General features: G+C 51.4%; 1 protein-coding gene across 2 annotated transcripts in view; it reads right to left on the reverse strand.

Moving 5' to 3' along the window:
• The window catches only part of KAZN (kazrin, periplakin interacting protein), a 1,331,681-nt gene that overhangs the window by 49,938 nt on the left and 1,261,093 nt on the right, over positions 1-20,650 (reverse strand). For both annotated transcript variants that reach the window (XM_069545947.1, XM_069545948.1), the window contains 4 exons: positions 13,972-14,161; positions 11,776-11,906; positions 9,009-9,059; positions 7,481-7,604 (listed from right to left, as the gene is read on the reverse strand). In XM_069545947.1, the coding sequence (XP_069402048.1) occupies positions 7,481-7,604; positions 9,009-9,059; positions 11,776-11,906; positions 13,972-14,161 (496 nt within the window). The remainder of the gene's footprint in view (positions 1-7,480; positions 7,605-9,008; positions 9,060-11,775; positions 11,907-13,971; positions 14,162-20,650) is intronic.

Below are 20,650 nucleotides of genomic sequence, written 5' to 3' on the forward strand. Positions count from 1 at the left end.
CGGATTCTTTACCACTGTGCTACCTGGGAAGCCTGTTTAGAGGTCACCAAAGGACCACTGGAGAAGGAAATGGCAACCCACTCCAGTACTCTTGCCTGGAAAATCCCAGGGATGGAGGATCCTGGTAGGCTACAGTCCACGGGGTCGCAAAGAGTCGGACACAACTGAGCGACTTAGCAGGTGCAAAGGACCACTGACTCAGTATCTCCAAGCACAGGATAAAGGGGGCTGTGGAGCCACCCATCCCGACGGCCCCACAGAGTGCTCCACGGAACCAGGTTGAAAGACGTTCTGTGCTCAGTTTGGGAAACACGACGTGGAAAGCAGTGAGCTATTTTTCTTCACTTGCTAGAGCCTTGAAAAGCTAGTGTTCATGCTGAATATACTTTGTGCTTCTTTGCTCAGTCATGTCTCTTTGCGACCCCATGGACTATACCCTTCTAGGCTCCTCTGTCCAGGGAATTTTCCAGGCAAGAATACTGGAGTGGGTTGCCATTTCATTGTCTCTAAAACTTATTGACCCAGGGATATTTTTTTTCTCCAGCTGAATCTTGTGGTCTGCACCAGCTCGGGGCCCTGGCCTGGGAGTCAGCAGCCTCGGGTTCCAGAACTGGCTCAGCCACTGATGCTTTGCTTGGCTATGATGTGAAGGGAGCAGGAGAGAGGCCATCAAGAGCCCTTTTGGCTTTCAGATTCCTGTTCCCTCAAGCCCTCTACCTGGGCGGGCCCTAGTGGGTGGGGTGAGTTGCTGAACTAACCTGGGCCAAGGTTTGGCTTGTGTACAGAGGGGCCTGTTCTGCCTGTCACAGGGCTGGTGAGAGGCCAGAATGAGGTTGTCCTTGTCACCATTAACATCATCATTATGGCTAACATTTATCGCTACCTGGGCTAAGCCTTTTATACATAGTAACTCATTTGCAGCCACTCTGACAATATCTTACTGTTCCTATGTACAGGTGAAGAAACTGAGGCACAGCCTGGTTAAGGAACTTGGCTGTGGTCACTAGGTAGCAAATGTCAGGACTGAGGTTTGCACCCAGAGAGTTTGCCCAGAATCTACATCTTATCCTTGATCCTAGCCTGCCTGTGAGAGGGCTTTGTAAACTGTAAAGCGTTGTGAGCTGGGAGTGGCATTGTTCAATGCAGTCTTGCTGTGGTTCATCCAGGGGAATGTGCCTGGCCTTCTGGGAGGATCTCCAGTCCTCAATTTGCAGGCTTTCAGAAGTTGGGGGGCCCAAGAGTGGCTCCCACTTCCCAGTTCTGCCAGGGTTGAGCAGGGAGGCCCCTGTATATCTCTCTGATGGGGAGGAGGGTAGGCAGGGAAGTCATGGGGTGCCCTTGTGTGCATGCGTGCTCAGTCGCTTCACTCATGTCCAACTCTGTGACCCATTGAACTGTAGCCCTCCAGGCTCCTGTGTCCATGGGATTCTCCAGGCAAGAATACTGGAGTAGGTTGCTATTTCCTTCTCCAGAGGATCTTCCTGACCCAGGGATCGAACCCAAGTCTCCTGCATTGCAGGCAGATTCTTTACCATCTGAGCTACCAGGGAAGCCCTTCCTATCTCTGGTTGAACTTAAATCTGTTCAAATCCTGGGGAACACAGGCCATGAGGCCAGTGCTTTCGAGGCTCCAGAACACAATCAGCTGGCATTTCTGGGCCCACAAGGAAGAAAGGGTTGTTAAACAAACTTCACAGGTGAGAACACTGAGGCTCACAGGTTAATTGACTAGCTTGAAATCAGATGCTGGTCCAGAGCTGGGGCAGTTGATTACCCAGGCCTGGCCTGGCCTGACCCAGCCCCACCGGTGGCCTGCAAGGGTCCTCCAGATGAAGCAAGACAGGCAATCTTAGATTCTCTTGTTTAGGTGCAATTAACTGCTAGTGCCTGGTAACCCATTAAGAAAACAGTCAAAGATTTCCAGAGCCTGAAACTCAGAAATGCAAGCAAGCAGTCAGCCAGCATTTTCCAGGGACTCTGATGCAGAAGCATGACTGATGCTCTGACAGTGTCAAAGGCTCCCCCTTGGGACATGCTAGGGACTAGGAGTCCTGCCATTTTCAAGAAGGAAAGGTCAAGGTTTTCAGTTGCTGCTAATCTTGCTTCTTAAGAGATTAATCCTCTTGGGATAATTTTCTTGTGGATTCAGTTTGTTGGGGAGGTAGAGTGCAGGGGTTCATATCTGCGTATTTTTTGGTAACTGGGCTTTAAGGCATCACACAGTTGTGGCTCAGGTATGGGTTCTCCATACACCAGCTGGCATCAGGATATATCCCCTCAAACTCTCTATACAGTGACACTTCCCTGGTGATGTGCTATGACTTCGATATTTCAACAACTTCTAACATGTGGGTCAAGATCAAACCCCTAAGTTATTTTTAAGCTTATAGGGCATTCTTTTTTATTATAAAATTATGAACCTATTCTCTTATAATAGGAGAAGGAAGTGGAAACCACTCCAGTATTCTTGCCTGGAACATTCCAGCCTGGAGGGCTATAGTTCATGGGGTTGCAAAACGTCAGCCACGACTGAGCACATCAGCATCCTCTTATAAAGTTAATCATACATATTCCCACTTGATTCTTCATTAGCACCAGGTTCTTTTTCCTTAGGCACAGGTGGGAAGTCAGGGGACATAGCAGGTTCTGCGCCCCCTGATGGGGTTTGAGTTGAAAAAGCTTGAGTCATTTGTTCAGAGCAGATGAGTGAGGAGGTAGGGTGTTTGGGAGGAAATGCAAGTTTTTGGTGAGAGGGCCCGTTGATACTTTTAAATTCATATAGTCACAGGCCCGATGATGCCATCTCCTGCAGTCCCACTACACCTGGATTCCCCAGGAGCCCAGGTTGAGTTACGCACATAGCAGCTGCCCAATAACCTTGCGCACAGGTGTCGGGAGAGGCTCCTGGGACCCCCGGGCCTTCCTGTAGCCAGGAGGGGACCTCCTGTCCGCCCCACCGCCTCATCCCCACCAGGAAGCGGCAGCTCTGGTACAGAGAGGGGTTTCATAGCACGGCAGATGGAGGCCATGCCCTGCCTGAGATGGAGAGCTCGTGCTGAACCACAGTGCATTTCTGTCCTGCTCTCTCCTCCAGTCCCTCTCTACAAGTGCGTTTTCTGGGCCTGGCAGAAAAAGACGAACAGAAATAGACTCTGTCACAAAAGCCAGGAAAGTGGTAGGCTGTGCCAGAGGCTACTGGTGGGTGAAAGTAGGGGTGGAGTCAAGTTCAAACCAGACCCAGCAGAGGGACTGGAGGCACCCACTGAGCTTGGTCCCAGCCCCTCACTGCCCACTCAGAGGAGTCGTTCAGGGCACTACAGCCTTGCTAGGTTGGAAGCCCAGTTCTGTTTCCTGGCTCCTTGATCCCAGATGATGTACTTTGCCTGTTTTCCCATTGCCAATGGAGCGTTTGGAGGGTTAACTGAGTTAATACATGTCAAGCGTGGAGCATGGAGCTTGGCCCATGGTAAGTGCCCAACAAATGTTAGATGTTATTACTGTTATCACTACTATTAGGTTGCGCCTGTTGGAGCCTGCCAGCATGGGTGGGGGAGCACGCAGCAGGGCCGCTGAGGAGGCTGAGCAGGCTGCAGGCTGCATACTGCATACCATCCACGTGGTAATGCAGTGCGCAACCTGTGCAGCTGTCCACGGATCCTGCAGACGGGACAGCCCTACTCCAACTTCTGACTAATAGAGTGACGTTTGAAGTTGGACCTTTTGGGGCAAGGTCTGATTAACAAAGGAGGGGAGTGTGGCTTTTGAGTAGAGCTATGTGGATTTGAATCAGGTGTGGCCGGGCCCTTGAGAAGGCCATGGTATTGTAACACCGATGGCAAGGATCTTAGCCAAATCGCTCCTTTCTGGGCCAAGTTTTCCCTCATCTGTTCAGTGTAGGGGGTTGGGTTAGTTTTGAGAGGCAAATTGCCTTTCTCTTTGAATGCCAATGCTGATTGATCGGCAGTGGCTGTAGGAGGCTTTGTAAAGTGAAGACATGAGAGGTCATTTGGGGCTGGGTGGGAAGGGCTCTTTAATTGTTCAGTGATGTCTGTTTTGAGACCAGGGAGAGAGGAGCTGTGGCACGTGTGTTCGGGCCATTTGCGCTCCTCAGATAAGCCCAGTGGTTCTTAACCCTGGCTGTATCAGAGGAGGTTTTACCACACTGATTCAGCAATATAGCACCTGGCATTGGTCATTTTTTGTTTTGAAAGCTCTGCAGGTGATTCTGATGTGCAGCCAGGTTGACAGCTACTGGGGCACATGCCCCTCAGTTCCTGGCAGACTTGCACTCTGTAACTTCTCGGCATGGTCTATACATTTATGGTACTTTGAGCTTTCTTCTAGTAGAAACACAAGGGGGTTTTAAAAGGCTAGTCTTCCAGTCTTACTGTTGGAGAGGATTTGTTTTTAAGTTGGGAGGCAGAGGCTGAAGGCATAGCTGCAATTGTGGATTGGGGTATCCAGGTGGCCTCTTCTCAGGCTATACTGCAGAGTTTTCATTGTGGGAGGACTGGGTTTTGCATCTGGGGGCGGTCTCATGGGGGCTCAGAAAAGCCCAGCTCACTCTGGCTTCATTAGGGAAGCCCTGTGGCTCCTTTAATTTCTCTCTCAAGCTCCTCTCAGTTCCCAGGGAAGGCAGGAAGTCAGGACAATGCAGAGGCCCACTGAGGTCTGCAGGAAGTAATGTGCCCCAAACTCACAGGGCCCCGCTCTGGGTCTTTTGAAGGAGCGCTGGGGGGAGAAGGAAGCAGATGAAAGCTGACTGGGGCCACTGGGCTGGAGAATGCAGGGTCAGGGTGCCAGGCTTGGAGGTGGTGCTTTAGGACCACGGGCAGCCCTGGATGCTGATGGCTCCTCCAAATTACAGTCAGGGTGGCAAAGATGAGATGTTTCTGGGAGGCCACCCCAGCCTCAGCCCCTCCATGGGCCCAGAATCCAGCCAGCTTTCCTCGGCCCCTCCCGTCACCCCCACAGGACCCAGCCCTGAAATTCCAAGGAAGGGGCAGGTCATGCCGGGCTTTGCCTCCCACCCGGAGTACGATAGAAGCAATCAAATAACATAGAATTCGATCATATTTTAAAATAAGCTTTATTTAGATTTTTTTTTGTTTATATTTTATATTTGCATCCATGCCTTCAAGAAACCTTTCCCACGGGAAAGGTTATTTTCATCTAATGTTACCCATAACTCATTCGCTATTTGACGTAGTTCTCTTAAATAAATCATCCTTAGTAACTCTTAGAATTATCTCCTAATTTACAAAAACTGAAATGAAAAGGAACTACTAAATCATTATTACCAGGAGGGGTTGCAACCATATTTTCTTGTAAGTAAAGGGCAAAACAATAAAAATCAACCAAAAGAAAAAAAAATGCATGGGGGGAGAAAAGCATTTCCTAAAATCTCTCTCGCTCCAGCTGCTCTCCCTTGCCGCCAGGCTCGGTGAAATGGCTCAGCCAACAGAGCCCAGAAAGATCCTTAGTAGGTACCCTGCCTACTTTAGATACCTTTTCCAACCCCATCAGGTCAGAAGGAAAGGGAGCAGCCGACTGGGGCTTTTCTGTTTTAGAGACTTTGGAAAAAATATCCTATCCCTTCTGATAAGAGATGCTTCAGCATTTAAAAATCTCTGTTTCTTGGTAAGAGTTGCAAACGTTACAGTTAGCAGAAAGCGCAACTACTGTTTAGAGGGTGTGTGAATTGAGCTGTTAGTAGTTAAGGTGGTTCAGAGCGGGAATTCACAGGTCAGAAGAAAAGGAAAGGCTAGTTTTAGGCCATGGGAGACCCTGGGTTAGAAGCCCACATGTTCTCCATCACCTGGCGTTACAATGCTCACAGTTCCTTTGCTGGTGAAGCCTCACTAGGACCAACACTGCTCCCCAAATAGGCAGGCGTTTCTGCCAGCCCTTCTCTCCTGGGGTGAGTGGGTTCAAGCTGCTGTGACAGGCTGGTGGACAGGGCCTGAGGAATCCCAAGAGGCTCCGTGAGGTGTGGGTGGAGGAACCAACCAGAATAGGGAGGGCAGAGGTGCTGGACGCTGTGTCTCCAACAGCCCTCCCCCTTGAGATGGGTGCCTCCCCCATGACACCTGCCTGGCCCATGTGCAGAATCAACCAAGGATGAGAGAGAGACAGCTGCAGGGAGGAATGGGGGCTGCTCCAGGATCCTTGGGGAACCCACTTGGGCCGAGTGTCCCTGGGGTCCTACCCTGTGGTCATGCAGTCGGCTGTCTTGCCCTGTATTCAGCCTCTCTCAAAACACAGACCCAAGAGAAGGTGACCACATCAGGCGCTCTGCTCACTGAGGTCAGTGCTCTTTCAGATAAATAAATATGTATAGAAAGGCCTGGAGAGAGCTCTAGGTGTGAGAAAGGCGGAGCGCACTTTCCATGCAGGGGCGGGACAATGGGGGAGAGAGAAGAAGAAGAACAGAAAAAAAGCAAGCTTGGAAATCCAATGGTCCCTGGGTTCCGGCCACCCTAAACTCTACCTTGCACAGTTTGGCAGCAGCATGATCATAGAACAGACAAATCAACAGAGAACCCGCCTCCCGCCCGCCCCCGTGGAAAAATATACATTCCAATATTTATGTAATAATTTAGCTAGAATAAGTCTTCTGCATTTGTGCAAATAAATTAAACGGAACAATTTTCTTTTCCCCGTAAAGAAAGAAACGGCAACGCAATTTAAAAACTGGCAGGCCATTAAAAGGAGCCCGTTTGGCCTCTGACAAGCCGAGCCAGGACAGGGCCCCTTGGCCAGGCTTGCAAGTCTCTGTGGAGAGTGGACCTTACCCTGATGACGATGGCCTTTTGGGGTTAAAGTGACTTGGGTGTGCCCGAGAAAGGGTCTGGTCCCACGCGTTCACACTGGAGGGAGTGGGGGGCAGAGTGGGGTGGGGGTGGGGGTGGGGACATCAAAAACAGACCACATCCTCGGGGAGACGGGCTCCAGAAGTAGCAGTTTGGACGAGGGACATTTACAAGCACAGAGGGCACAATAGTTTTGTTATTTACAAATACACAGCAGTCCTTCAAGTTTTCAAGTTTCATAAAAAGGAGGCAGGGAGGGAAAGGGACCAAAAAAATCCCCCAACGAACCGAACAAAAAGAAGGAAAAAAAAAAACATTGAAAAAAAACAAAAACAAACCCAGATTAACAACACAACTGTATCGCTCCGAGGACAACAAAGAGTTGACATGTTCACACACGGTTGTAGTATGTACATCAATTACAGAGGTGACGACGCAGGGGAGGGGCCCACGCGAGCAGGCTCGGCCACACCCACGCCCACGTGTGCGAGAGATCGCGCACACACGCACCACCACGCACGCCCAGCCGCACAGCCCAGCCCACCCCCACCCCACCCCCTAGCTCGCACGCATGTCCACACGCACAGACACGCCCGCAGGGCAGCAGGCGAAGGGAGGCGGGTATCACCAGTCCGCGTCCTCCTCTATGTAATAATCAGGGGCGGTACCATCAAAGAGGCCGGGGTCGAGGGACTTCCGCTGCTTCCCTCTGGCGAAGACACGCGAGATGGAGCCGAATCCCATCTTCTCTTTCTTCTTTTTCCGTTTTTGGTCTTCAAGATCCTCTAGTGACTGTGGAGTCGGGCCAGATGATGGATGAGGCGGGGAGAAGAACAAAGAAAAGCTGAGCTGGGGCGGAAGACAGGGAGGGGTGGGGGTGGGGGAACATCCGTGGGTAAAGATGCTAGGGTCTGCCCCTCACTCGCTGAGCGGACTTGGGCCTGTTACAGAACCTCTTGAGGACAACACTAGGACCCATCCAAAACTGTCATGAGGATGTCACTAAAGTGAAGATTAAAAACCGCTTAGAACAGTGCCTGGCACATAATAAGCATTCATGACAGCTGCTGTTGGGGTTTGTACTGTAATTTAAATTCAGTGTGCTGTCCACAGCCTTCCTGTGCTTGTAGAGGGCTTGCAGAAGTGCATCCATGCATGCTGCCACGGCGGGCCACAGGGCCCATGACATGAGCCCCCTGGAAAAGGGGGCATCAGGAGAACATGGACAACCAGGGAGGAGAAAACCTAAGCTTCATGTCAGCCAAGAGCAAAGACCCTGGACCATAAGTACTATACTTGTACTGACAAGAAGCAGTACTGGCCTCGGTAGAGCTGGGAGGCCAGGGTTGGGTTCTGATCTTGATTATGTCACTACCCGGGGAAACCTGGAGAGCCCCCACCTTCTCTGAGCCCAGTTTTCTTATCTTGTGACGCAGGGATTGTTAATAATGACAAAAACAATGATGAGGAGAAGGAGGAGATCTTTCTCTCAGGATAACTATGGGTTTGCAGCTTTGCAAACTGTCAAGTATTTTATACAAAGATGCAGGGTGGTCAAAAAGGTGGAGGTTAGAGTAATGGTTCCTCAAACCACATCAGAATTACCTTAATTCCAACCACCTTCCCCACACCCCAACCTGGCAGATTAGAATCTCTAGGGTGAAGGGCCTAGGAATCTGCAATAGGGAAATCTTCACTGGCAGACCCTGGTGCAGACAAGCAGTCCAGACGACCAGTGCGTGGGAACCCCAGGACGAGAAAGCTGACCTCAGAGAACCCCTCTGATCCTCACGTCCATGTTTTCCTCCCTACAGCCCCTTCCTCGCTCTTAGGATAGTATACTAAAATGTTAAAAATGAATTTTAAAAAGTTTCCCGCAGCAAGAGGTCCAAAGAGCCCAAGGCCCCCATCACCAGCTTGTGGCTGCCAGGAGAAGACACTCAACAGGGCTGCATGGAGGATGTGGGATGCTCTTAGTAGGTCCACAGATCTGGAAGAGGACGTAACAGGGCAAATCCAGGTGCTGAGCCCAGCTCATGCACCAACCCACATGTGACTGAAGTTGTGGCTTAACTTCTCTCTGCCCTGGGTGCCCAAGTATGGATGTGGGAATGCTGAGGGCCCAGGGGAACAAGTGAAGTCATGGTCAAGGAAGGGTGCAAGGAGGGCCTGAGTGGCCAGGGAAGGCACACCTACCTGTACAATGGGGTTGTGCAGGTTCTTCTGAACTGGGCCGGGACTGTCGCCCTGTAGCCAAAGGAGAGGAGGAAGATGAAACAGCAGAGACACACAACATATGAGAACAGAGGTGGCCCGTGGAGCATGGGCTTTTCCCTGAGGGACTGCCCTGCCTCTGGGGAATCCACCCTCCACCCCTAAAGTAGACACTCCCCAATGGCTCAATCATGGCACCTCAGGTTCATGGAGATGCTGCCTGGATCCTGGCCAGAGGCCCTGAAGTGATCTGCCTGTTCTGGTTTCTTGACCCCTATTACCCTCTGACCAACAGAGGGTAATATTAATATTTCCCCCACAAATAACAAATAAATGTCTTATTGTGTGGAGGGGTAGACAGGGCTCTTTACAGTCCAACATAATAAAGCTAATTAAAACCAGAGCTACAACTCAAATTCAAGACCATCTGTTTCTTCTTGGTCTAGTGCTCCTTCCTCTGAGTGTGCAAAAGCCCTCACCATATCCCAGAATCAATCTGCCCTGCCTGGGATAGGGGCATAGATCACTGGGATCACAAGAGTCATTACTAGGGTGACTTCTGGTGCTCATTTCCAGACTTGCTAGTAAAAGGCAAGAAACAAACCATGTGTCACCTGAGTGAATATCCATCTTCTCCAGCCTCTCTGTGCTGAGTCCCCACCTCTGCTCTAAATAAGTGACCAGAGCATGAAAGGATGGGGGTTGCTTATTCCAGGCCAGGCTGTTGTTGCAGGTATCAGGTCAGATGCCTGAGAACAGAGCTACACCTGGAGCTATTTTCAGGTTCTTCCTGGCTTACCTGTATGCACATCTGTTGAGATGGGGGATGAAGGTGGTTGAGGGAGGGCAGGGATGGAACAAACAGTAGTTTAGTCTTTAGTCCCATCTCAAGGTTTGCAAACAATCTATCTATCTGCCAGGCAGCTAAGGTAGGTTGGTTCTGTACAGGGCCATCTTTGCCAAATTTATGGGTGAGAGAATGAGGCTGGAGCCCACTGAAATATCTACATATAGATTGGCTTATCAAAGCATCCACTGCCCAGGGCCCTGTGTAAAGTGAGCTTGGGAATAAACATGCCAGACCTGCTCTCTGTAGCAGCAGGTTATGTGCCAAGGCCAAGTTGCACAAAAGGCTAGATCTGAGCCAAATGCAATTCAGGAGGCCTTTAAAGACACTTTCTGCAGGGTGGATTTCCCAGTGGCATTTTGACTGTCAAAGTCCCATTGGGAAGACAAAATAATGGCCCTTGGGAAGGTCTTATACTACAGGGTATCTGGCCCACACTAAGAATGAACGGCAGTGCTGGCTGTAGGTATAACTCAGCAGTGACTCCTCAGAAAGACAAAAATGTCAGAGGCCCCTCTACCGGCCAAACCTTCCTTGCCTTGGCTCTGTCAGGACAGCCTTTATCACCAGAATTCTCTTCTGGGAACAAAAGAAGAACAGATTGCTTCCTTCAAGCCCCAGTGAAAACAGAATCCCAGTCCTGAGTGGGATTCAGGGCCCCTTCTCATCCTCATGTGACTTCAAGAGGCCCTGGCCAGCAGTCTCTGGCCCCACACCACCAGGCTAAGTCAACTCATTTCAAGTTTAGTCTTAGCTATTAAGTGCTTTTCATTGTTACTGTAGATTTGGAAAAAAAAAAACTGCTTCCATTATGATTACTAATATAGAAAAGTTACTGATTTTTATCAATTGATATTGTAGCAGTACTGATATATACTTCTTATTATTGGTGTAATGACTTCAGGTTATTCTCTTGAGGTTTTCCAGGTAGATAATCACCCCACTGGCAAGTAACAGTTATTCTGTCTTCCTCTCCCACTATAGCCACCTCATTTCTTTTTTATTATCCATCTCACTGGTTAATAGAACAACATAAACTGTGTTGAGAAAGCTTGTCCATGCATTTGAAGACCTGACTGCTGTGTCTTTAGGACATGGCAGGGGAGCCGCTATGGATTATCAACCACATGATGGAACAAATATGAAAAGTAGTCCCCCCCCCCAAAAAAAAATAAAAAAAGAAAAAAGAAAAGTGGTCCCCATACCCTGACCCCAGTGTTTCATGTTCGAGCCTTGATGTGGAGGCTTCCTGTCCTCAGACGCTTGACCCACCTGCCTTTGTTCACCACCCCGATTCCTGGGAAGCCTGTCTCCCCACCAGTCATCAAGAGTTATATGGCTACTGACCTGCACCTCTTGGTAGCTGGGACCCAGTATACAATCAAAAAGCTTGTGATTAAGTAAGCAAAGCAAACAAACTTAGAACAAATTCACTGGATGCCTCTCCAGAAGCAAAACATGCAAAAACTCCTGGAGATTAAAAAGAAAAAAGTCTGGCTGATTCCTGGATAAAGGACCAAGAGCTGGTTCTACAGGGAAATGGGAGTGGTGGTGGTGGTGAGATCCGGAGCTCGGAAGGTAGTCTGGGAGGAGACGCCCATGGTCCCAGACACAGCCCGCCACAGGTAAGCCCAGGCTGCTCAGCCCCTGTGTCCGACCCAGGCCCGCCTTCCTCTGGATTTTCCTCGCCCTCCCGGACACAAGGAGCCAACAGGCCTCATTTCTTTCTCTCCCCACATCCATCTCTTCTTGCAAAAGGAAAGAACAGAACAGGAAATGCCTCCGCCAGAATGCTCCCTGGGTGGACGAGAGGAAACAGCGGGTAGGTCTCCACCCCTCCACCCCCACCCCTGAGGTTTCCAGGGGGGCCCGCGGCCTGGGCCCTGCGGCTGCTGGCCTTACGTTGCAGAGGGAGTGTGTCCGGTGTCGGGGGGAGTTGATGTCGCTTGGCGTGGACGACCGGTCGCCTTCGGCGGCAGATGCGTCGGAGATGACAGAGGGCTGCCGGGAGTGGCAGGGGCTCACCCTGACCGCTGGAAAGCAGGGACAGTTGGTGAGTGGGGGAGGGAGAGGATATCCGTGCCTTCACTGCCTTGCAGGTTGTTCCACCCATTATACAGATGGGAACACCGAGACATAGAGAAGAGAACTGCCCCGCTCTTCGCCCCTCTATTCCACAGTCCCACGCGTCACCAGAGAGCTGCTGCTGGCAAGAATCTCCAGTCCCTGGATCCAATAAGCCCCCTTCTAACCAGGATGAAGAGAAGAGCAAAGTTTTCAGGCACCTTGGTGATTGTTTTTCACAATGCTCCCGCTGCCTGGATGTTGCCTAGACCTGGTGCAATCCTAACAGCTGGTTAATGCCAGCTTCCCAGGCAAGAAGCCTGGAAGCCACCACTGGCTCTTCTTTCTCTCTCACTCCCTCACTCCACAGCCAATCACCAGCAGCACCTCCAAATACAGCTTTAAATCTGGCCACTTCTCTCTAGCCCCACCACCACTACCCTAGCCCAGGTCACCACTGTCTCTTGCCTAGCAGACCATGGCAGTCTCCCAGATGGCCTCCACTCCTCACTGCAGTGAGAGCCAGGCAACCGGTCTCACTTTACCAGGGGCTAGAAATGCGGTCCTCCCGCAAGCGAAGGGATTCAGCCCTGCCCATCTCCACCCAGCCTCAGCTCATGTCACACCAGCTTTCGGATGGTGCCTGACGTGCACTCTTTCCCTCCTGCCTCAGCCTTCCCTGGCCCTGCTGCCCATAGGGCACATTCTCATCCTTCAAGTCTCCCCTGACCTGAGAGAAACCTCTCCCCACCCAATTATCAGCTCTCCCCACTCTTTTTTCCCCATCAAAGCACCTGCTTTCCATTGATTTCTCTCTCTGAACTAAGATCTGTAATCATACTTTGTCAGTTTAGTTACATGTTTTCTGTCTTCATACCTACAATGCCAGCTTGATGAGGGTGGGCATTCTGGGTTTCTTATCCATGTCCAACCCCAGAACTCATGGTACCTGGCATGTAGTAAGTGATCAGTTAATAGCAGCTGAATGCCTGTAAGCCCACCAGAGTCCCTCCAGCAGGTCACTCTCCTGGCTGTAGGCGCTGGCTCTGGATGGAGGAAGCACTGCTGGACAAGACTGAGGGCCTATGGTGTGCAGGCAGCGCCTCAGCAGTGAGGGCTACATTACTGAGAGGCGATTCTTGCTGCCAGGCGCCCTATGGAGGAGTGGGTGGGGTAGGGTTGGGTGGGTACTTTTGGAGTCAGAAGCTTGGGTTCCTAGCTAGGTGACAGCAGGAACCACAGACTCCAGAAGCCAGCTGCCTGTCTCCAATCTGCACCTGTCACATAAATGCCACTCACAGGAGGGACAAAAAAATGGAGCCACGTTTGCTGCAGATGTGCAGAGGGGTTTGGGGTTTGTACGGTAGCCAGTGGGTCTAGATGTTGACCAGAGGCTGAGCCCCTCTCCCCACCAGTGCCCGGAGCAAACACCCCTAACATTTATTTCTGACTTTGCCACACATCCAGTGATTACCTGGAGCTGTCAGTCAAGAAACTCTCACTGTTTCCTCCGCCAAAGGATGCCCACGTGATCCGGGCGGTAGGATCAGGGTATCCACGGCCCAACACTGTGATTGGTCCAGGGGTGGGCATGTGAATTGACTGGCCAATCAGTGTAGCCACTCCCTAGACACAGTGATTGGTTTGGCTATAGGCACGTGACCCTGGCTGGCCAATCAGAGTCCCTTGGGATTTACTATACACACAGAGAAAGATTTCTCTTAAGAGTTGAGAGCTGCAGGGGCTCTAAAAGCCAGAAACTGCTGGAGACAGTTTTCTGCTTTGTGGCAAGAGGTAGTCTAAAGATGAGGCCACATGTAGGCAGGCAGAGCTGAGAGATGGAGCGAGTCAGACCCAGATATTGTCTGAACCTTGATATCCAGCTACACTTGAGGTCCATCACTGGTTTTTCAGTTACCCTGAGCCATGGCCTTTGCCCCCCACACCCCCCAAAGCAGCGACAGTGTGTAAAAAGATGCTCGCCTCCTGAGATGCCTCCACAGCCGTGGCTGGGCCAGGTTGGGCTGGACTCACCTTGCCGGTCCGCAGGGTGGGGGGGATGGGAATGGTAGAGAGTCTGCTGGCTCTGTCGGATGGCTGCGGTCAGCGGGAGGTCTGCCTGCACCACCCACTCCTGGTTGCCGTTAAGCACCGTCTCGCCGGGCATGGCGAGTGAATGCCGCTTGGGGACGTCCTTGGTCAGTGTGGCTAAGGACTGCTTGGCCTGGAGAGAGAGCCGGGGAACAGGAAGAAGACCGTGTGATCAAGGGGACTCCTCTCCACCTACTGTGGGCCATCACCCACCATCCTGAGAAAGCCAGGCATCTGACACACCAGGGCATGTCCAGCTCTGTACCACCTGCCAATCAGCACATCACCTAGGGCGTGCTCTGGGGTTAGTCATCCCTTTGTTCCTGCCAACACACAGTCAGACCACAAAGGGGGATGGAGGACACACTTAGCACCCATTCTTTTGGTTTTTCTGAGGACCAGTTGGGATTTGAATGAGATGGTAAGAAAGTGGTGTTTTGCCTTTTTTTCCCTTGTGCTAAGTCGCTTCAGTCACATCCAACTCTTTGCGACCCTGTGGACTGTAGTCCACCAGACTCCTCTGTCCATGGGATTCTCCAAGCAAGAATACTGGAGTGGGTTACCATGCCCTTCTTCTTCCTGACCCTTTATCCCCTTACCTCCTCTCAAATTCAACCTGTGATGGCTCCTTCACAAGGTGCTGTGCAACACAGGCTGGGAACAGGGCAGACCCTCAGCCTGGCTCCCAGGATTCCATGAGAACACGTGAGAAACAAGGAAACCCGGGACACAGGTGTGGGGCTGAGTTTGGGCAGGCGAATAGCCAGAAAGCTCTTCCTTTCTCTGTCTCGTGACTGAAGTTATGGACCTTTGGGTTAGCTTTGGGTCAGCTCCCCACCAGGGTATAGGAGGTCTTATTAGAAGTTGTCCCAAATTATTCAAGGGAGAAAAAGGGTACATATTAGGGATGTATTAATGTGTACTTTCCATCATATTCAATTTCTGCTTTCCCACGTACTCCCCAGGCTCATGCCAGGGGAGGGGCCCATGGGCTCTAACAGAACAGATGGCAGAGCCACCATGAGTGCTGGCTTTGCCCCTAATATGAACACAGATGAAATGGAAAGACTTCATCTCCTCTTTCTCCTAGCTCCAGAACTTTCCATACCCCAAGACCCTGGGCTCCTCCAGGCAGAGGAGAGTCGCTGAGAAATGAAGTCCTTAGCCTAAAGCCTGATACAGCCTTATCACACTGACCAGCTGTGTTATTTTAGATAAATCATTGCCTTCTCTGAGCCTCAGTTTCCCTATCTGTGTGATGAAAAGCTTGGACCAATCTTTAGGGCTCTCTCTAGCTTGGGTACCCCAGGAGTCTATGAAATCACTCCCCTTCCACTGCCAGCCCCCAGGGAATATAAACCCCCTTGGCAGAGAGAGGCTGAGTTGAAGGAGTCAGCTCCTCATCCACCAGCCAGGTGATGATCGCTACCTGGTTTAGAAAACAGTCATGTGCTCAAGTGTAACAGCCCTGGGTCTCAAGTAGGGAGTGCAGGATTAGCTGTGCTTGCCAGAGGAGAAATTAGAACTCAGAGAGGTTAAGTAACTTCTCCAGGAATGCACAGCAGGCACGGTGTCAAAGTTGGGCCCCAAGCCTGGAAGCCCCACGGTTGTCTATGGTGCCCACCCTTCTCTGGGGCAAGGAAATAACCAGCACAAGTGATGCAGACTCTGAATCCATGAGGCAGGGAGTAGGGTGTGGCTGGTCACCACGGGATCCCCAGCACCTGGCTTGGGGCTGGGCACAAGTGAAGGGCTCAGGAAAACTGCAGAGGCAGCGGAAGCAGGTCTCTGCCACGGCCAGGCAGACAGCCCAGGGAATCTGCGCTGTTCACTGACTACAGGACAACGGAGCAATCCTTTCACTGAAGGCAGGAGCCGGGCTGGGTGTGTCTTGGAGCTGCCACGTGCCTGCAGCCGGCCCACCGGCATCATGGACTCGTTTCCTTTTTTTTTTTTTTAAATATTTATTTATTTATTTGCCTGTGCTGAGTCTTTGTTGCAGCAAGTGGGATCTTTACTTGTGGCATATGAGATTCAGTTCCCTGACCAGGGATTGAACCTGGGCCCCCAGCATTGGGAGCGCAGAGTCTTAGCCACTGGCCCACCAGGGAAGTCCCATGGACTCGTTTCCTGGACCAGCGCGCCTCACTGGGGACCACATCTGCTCTCCCCTCCAGGTGTCTGTGCGCCTGGCCTCCCAGCCCTCCATCTGTGTAGTTGGCTGCCCTACAGGTGGACTCTGGTGGGAAGTGAGCACCCGTTCAGTCTGCCATCAGCGCTAACTAACTCTCAGCTCTGCCCTCTTGCAAACACCCCCAGCCACACACATGGAAAGCACAGGCAAGTCCAAGTCACCCCCTGAAATGAGCAGCCCCTTGAGGCAGCGTAGAAAGAGGCCTGGGCAGGACCACTCTCCTGTCCCTACCTGGCTTCCTTCTCCCAGGTAGAGCCTCACCTCTGTCTAGGCCTGAGAGCAGCACCTTCTGGGAATAACTCAGCAGGCAGCTTGGCATTATTAATGCCTGACAATGTGGAGGAGCCTACCTTTAGTCCTGCAGGACAGGGTGGGTGTGTCTGTGAGTTCTGAGCACAGGAACCTGTGACAAACTGTCCACTCATGAGTTTAAATCTCCAAGACTGAGCAAAATAGAGATGTGAACTGCAGGTGAGGCATATAAAGTCTAACTTAGAATACTTGCATGTACACACACATACACACTCTCTCTCTCATTGGTGCACTGGATCATTTTTTCTTTTTTTCTTTTTGGTGGCAATCTGCACATTTCTCTACTAATCTCCTCCATTGAATGCAATTCAACACTAGGAGCTCGCTCTTCTCTCTGCGCCTACACGCCCTGCTGGGCACCCTGAACCCACAGTTTTGAGCTTCTGGGAACTGGTGAATTGGCTCAAACACCCTCATGTGACAAAAGTCAGACAGAACATGGTGCAAACTCCATTTCAACTATTTGACTTGCTATGTGATCTGGAGCAAGTTACTCCACCACTCTGAGCCTTAGGTCTTCACAATAAGATGGGGAACTAACAGGGATCATTGTCCGTAAGTGCGCCCCCTGGAGTTGTGGGACAAGGCAGCCTAGTACAGCGCCTTGGCGCCTGGGGTCTCGGATCCAACAGCCTGGATCTGAGCCTAGCTCTGCCACTTCCTAGCTGGGGGATCCTGAGAGAGGCCCCTCACCTGTGCCTTCACACCCTTGTCTGTCTGATGAGGAAACACGGCTGCTATGGAGAGCACTTGGCCTATGGTTTAAACAAAAAGGCTCAATAAATGTCAGTGATTGTTATTATGAAACAGTTGCTACTTCACAAGTAGGAGCCAGACATGGAATAATTCACAGGAAGGCCCAGGATACTATCTGGTTTGCTGTCCAACAGTAGCAGGCTGTTAGGATTATTTATGCCTCTGTGAGATTGGATAATCCAGGAAGTAGAAGGGAAGAGGAGTGTGGAGCCCTGCCCTGCTCCCCCTCAGGTTCCTAACTGCCTGAAGGCCAGGCTGTGTTTCCAATCAGAGAGTTGGCCTGACCTGTGAGGGATGCTGCGAGTGAGGCTCACTGGCTTATCAAGGGATCTGTGCTTGTTGAGGGACTTCCCAGGTGGCACTGGTGGTAAAGAACCCACCTGCTTATGCAGACATAAGAGGCATGGATTTGATCCCTGGGTGGGGAAGATTCCTGAGGGATACCTCTCCCGCCAAAGCCTGAGAGGATTTCAGGGCAGGAGCCTTTCAACCAAACATGAGAAGGTCATGCTCGGGGGGACTCCAGCTGCAAAAATGCTGCCTTTGCACTGAAGAGTCATCATGTTGGCGACAAGTGGACTCGACGACCGTCTTCCTGGGCTTAACCACTGTGACCCTGTCCCAGATCTCAGTATGTGGTGGCAGTGGGTCCAGCGTGGAGGCACCAGAATGAGCTGATAAGGCAATACTGGGTGCATGCCTTCTCCAACCAACCCACAGGGTGGAGAGAGGCCCTATGGGGGACAACGTCAGGCTTGGGGAGGCTCTGACCCTCACATGTGTGGCTGGGGGTCTGACCTCAGGCCCAGTGCTTGGAGCTGGCTGTGGGCAAAGGCTGGTCTGCTGGGCCAGGATGGCAGTGGTCCAGGGCTGGGAGGTGTGCTGTATGGCCAGGCTGATTTCCTTAGAGGGAGGGCAGGGGTGGTGCCAACCCAGAGCACAGCTGTTAAAAAAGGAACCAAAACCACCCTTGTCCCCCTGCCACTTGACCCTGCCTCTCACTAGTCCTCAGTGTGTCAGCTGTCATTGTTCACATGTGAGGGAACTAAGGCCCAGGCCATTCAAGGTCACACTATGACTGGCTAGTAGACAGGACACGAGAATCCACAACTCTTCATCTCGGGGTGGCCTGAGGACAGGATGGTCTCCAACATCAGTAAGAACAGCTAACGTCCACTGATGGTGGATGGTGAGCCTACCTTCATCCCTCATCACCGCATCACACAATCACCCTAGGAGAAAGGTCTTATATACATGGACACAGGCTCAGAAAGTTAAGTCACTTGTCAAAGGTCACACAGCCATAAAATGCAGGACCCAAACTGGGACAGTGTTAGAACTGAACAATCAGGGTGCAAACAGATGCCAAGATGAGGGAATCCCACACTCCATTCTTGAGAAACATCCTGCTCTACAGAGGAGTGTTTCTCACCAGGGTGAATCCTCTCTCCATCCAGGGAACTCTAGGAAATGCCTGGAGACTTTCCTGTAGTTGGGAGGTGCTACTTGTGTCTAGTAGGTGTAGGCCAGGGATGGGTATTGTTGCACACCCAGAGACTTCTCTGACCCCAAATGTCAACAGTGTGGAGGGCGAGAAGCCTTGATTACAGTGTACACAGTAAACTTGAGAATTGTTTCCTGTTTTGGAGAAGCAATGTTGATACAAAACAACAAAAGTCTAGGCCACCAGGAACCAGGCTCCGGGGGAATGGCCTTGCACCTGGGATAGGTGAGGGGGAAGCCTGTGACTGCTGGGCTGGCAGCCCTGTCTCTGGCCTGCTTGCTGATAAGACGGGGTGTCTCCTCCAGGCCAGCACCTGGGCGTCCTTTCACAGGCCTCCCATCACGGAGCGCGAGGACTGCCGGACTCCCAGCTCTGCCTCTCAATTCTCTGGTCAGGTCTGGGTGAGCCTCCTGCATGCCAGACCTATTTCCACATCTGTGAAATGGGCACAGTAAGAATATACAGCTCACTGGAGTGACTGAGTGTTCTCGAATTAGATAGTGGTAATGATGTACAACTTTGTGAACATACTAAAAACCACTAAATTGTACATCATAAAAGGATGAATTTTATGGTATGTGACTAGTATCGCAATAAAATAGCATGTTGAACCATTTTTAAATGAACAAAACCACCACCACAGGGTGGTGCCGTGGAGCCAGTGTGTCTACAGAGGCGAAACTGCTCCTTGGGTGGGAATGCTGAGTTTGGCCAGGAGTTGTTACCAGGAGATGTCCCCTCCCCAAGGGTGGGAGCCTCAGGTGCCGTCACCAAACACCAAGAGAGGTGTTCATTTCTTGGGAAGCTGTGTCTCTCTTTCTTACTCAAGTGAAGCAGCTCTTTTCAGCTGCATAGGGTATGTGGTGAAACCCAGCGGAGGCTGGGTAGGGGAGGGATGATGCCTGATTTGGGACAGGGCCTGCTTGCCCCTCACCTGGCAGCTGCCTCGGGTCTTCAGTGTTGTGGGTAAGTCACTTAATGAAATTACCCATGACTGGTGCCATAGCCAGAACTCCTAGAGCAGGAATAAGCAGGTGACCCCAGATGGGCCATTTGGATATCCTGTACTGGATCAGACTTTTAAAAACTGAAGTGAAATTCAGAGGAAAAAGGGTTCAGGTTCATCCTCCTGGCAGGGGTCACTGAGCAGACCATTCCAGATGGAATCCTGGCTTCGCCACTGGCTGTAGCTGCCTTGGCTCTGGCCCATTTCCAAGCTGACCCTCTACTTTCCCATTGCACCTGTGAGCTCTTGACTTTCTTCCAGTGCACCCTGTGTGCTCGAACTAGCCAGAGCTGCTTTCTGTTGCTTACAACGCAAGGACTTGGGGCACACATGCAGGGAAAGTGCCTTCCATCTGCTCTCGACTGGCCAGCAGTGCAGTGAGGGAAGCCAGACAACACTGACCAGAGTCAGCAGTCTTGGAGGCCTCTAGGCTGTGAAATTCTGCGATAGAGGGGACCTCCAGGGAAGCGGACACACCAACAACACGGGGGTTGTTACGGGCTGTTGATGTGACAGCAAACCCACCACCTTGAGCTGCAAATATTCACCTCTCTATTCACACTTAGCAGAGAGGTGTGATGCTGGCCAGAGGGAGGAGGCAAGAGCCTAAGTGCCACTGGCCTTAGGCTCTTAGAATCAAAGCAGGATGAGTCATCCGGGCATGCTCAGAGTGGAAGTAGAGGTGAGCTGGCTCGTAATCCTGAAAGACACCAGAGTTGCCCAGGATGCCTGCAGCTAGTGGTCCATGGTGATGAGGACCCATCTGTTCATCCAGAGGACACCAGGAAGACTTGTCAGAATAGCGGTCTTGTCTCACGCTGAGCCCCCTTCCTAGATCTACAACTTGAAA

The sequence above is a fragment of the Ovis canadensis genome, chromosome 12 (genome assembly GCF_042477335.2).
Source record: "Ovis canadensis isolate MfBH-ARS-UI-01 breed Bighorn chromosome 12, ARS-UI_OviCan_v2, whole genome shotgun sequence".
Lineage (NCBI taxonomy): Eukaryota > Metazoa > Chordata > Mammalia > Artiodactyla > Bovidae > Ovis > Ovis canadensis.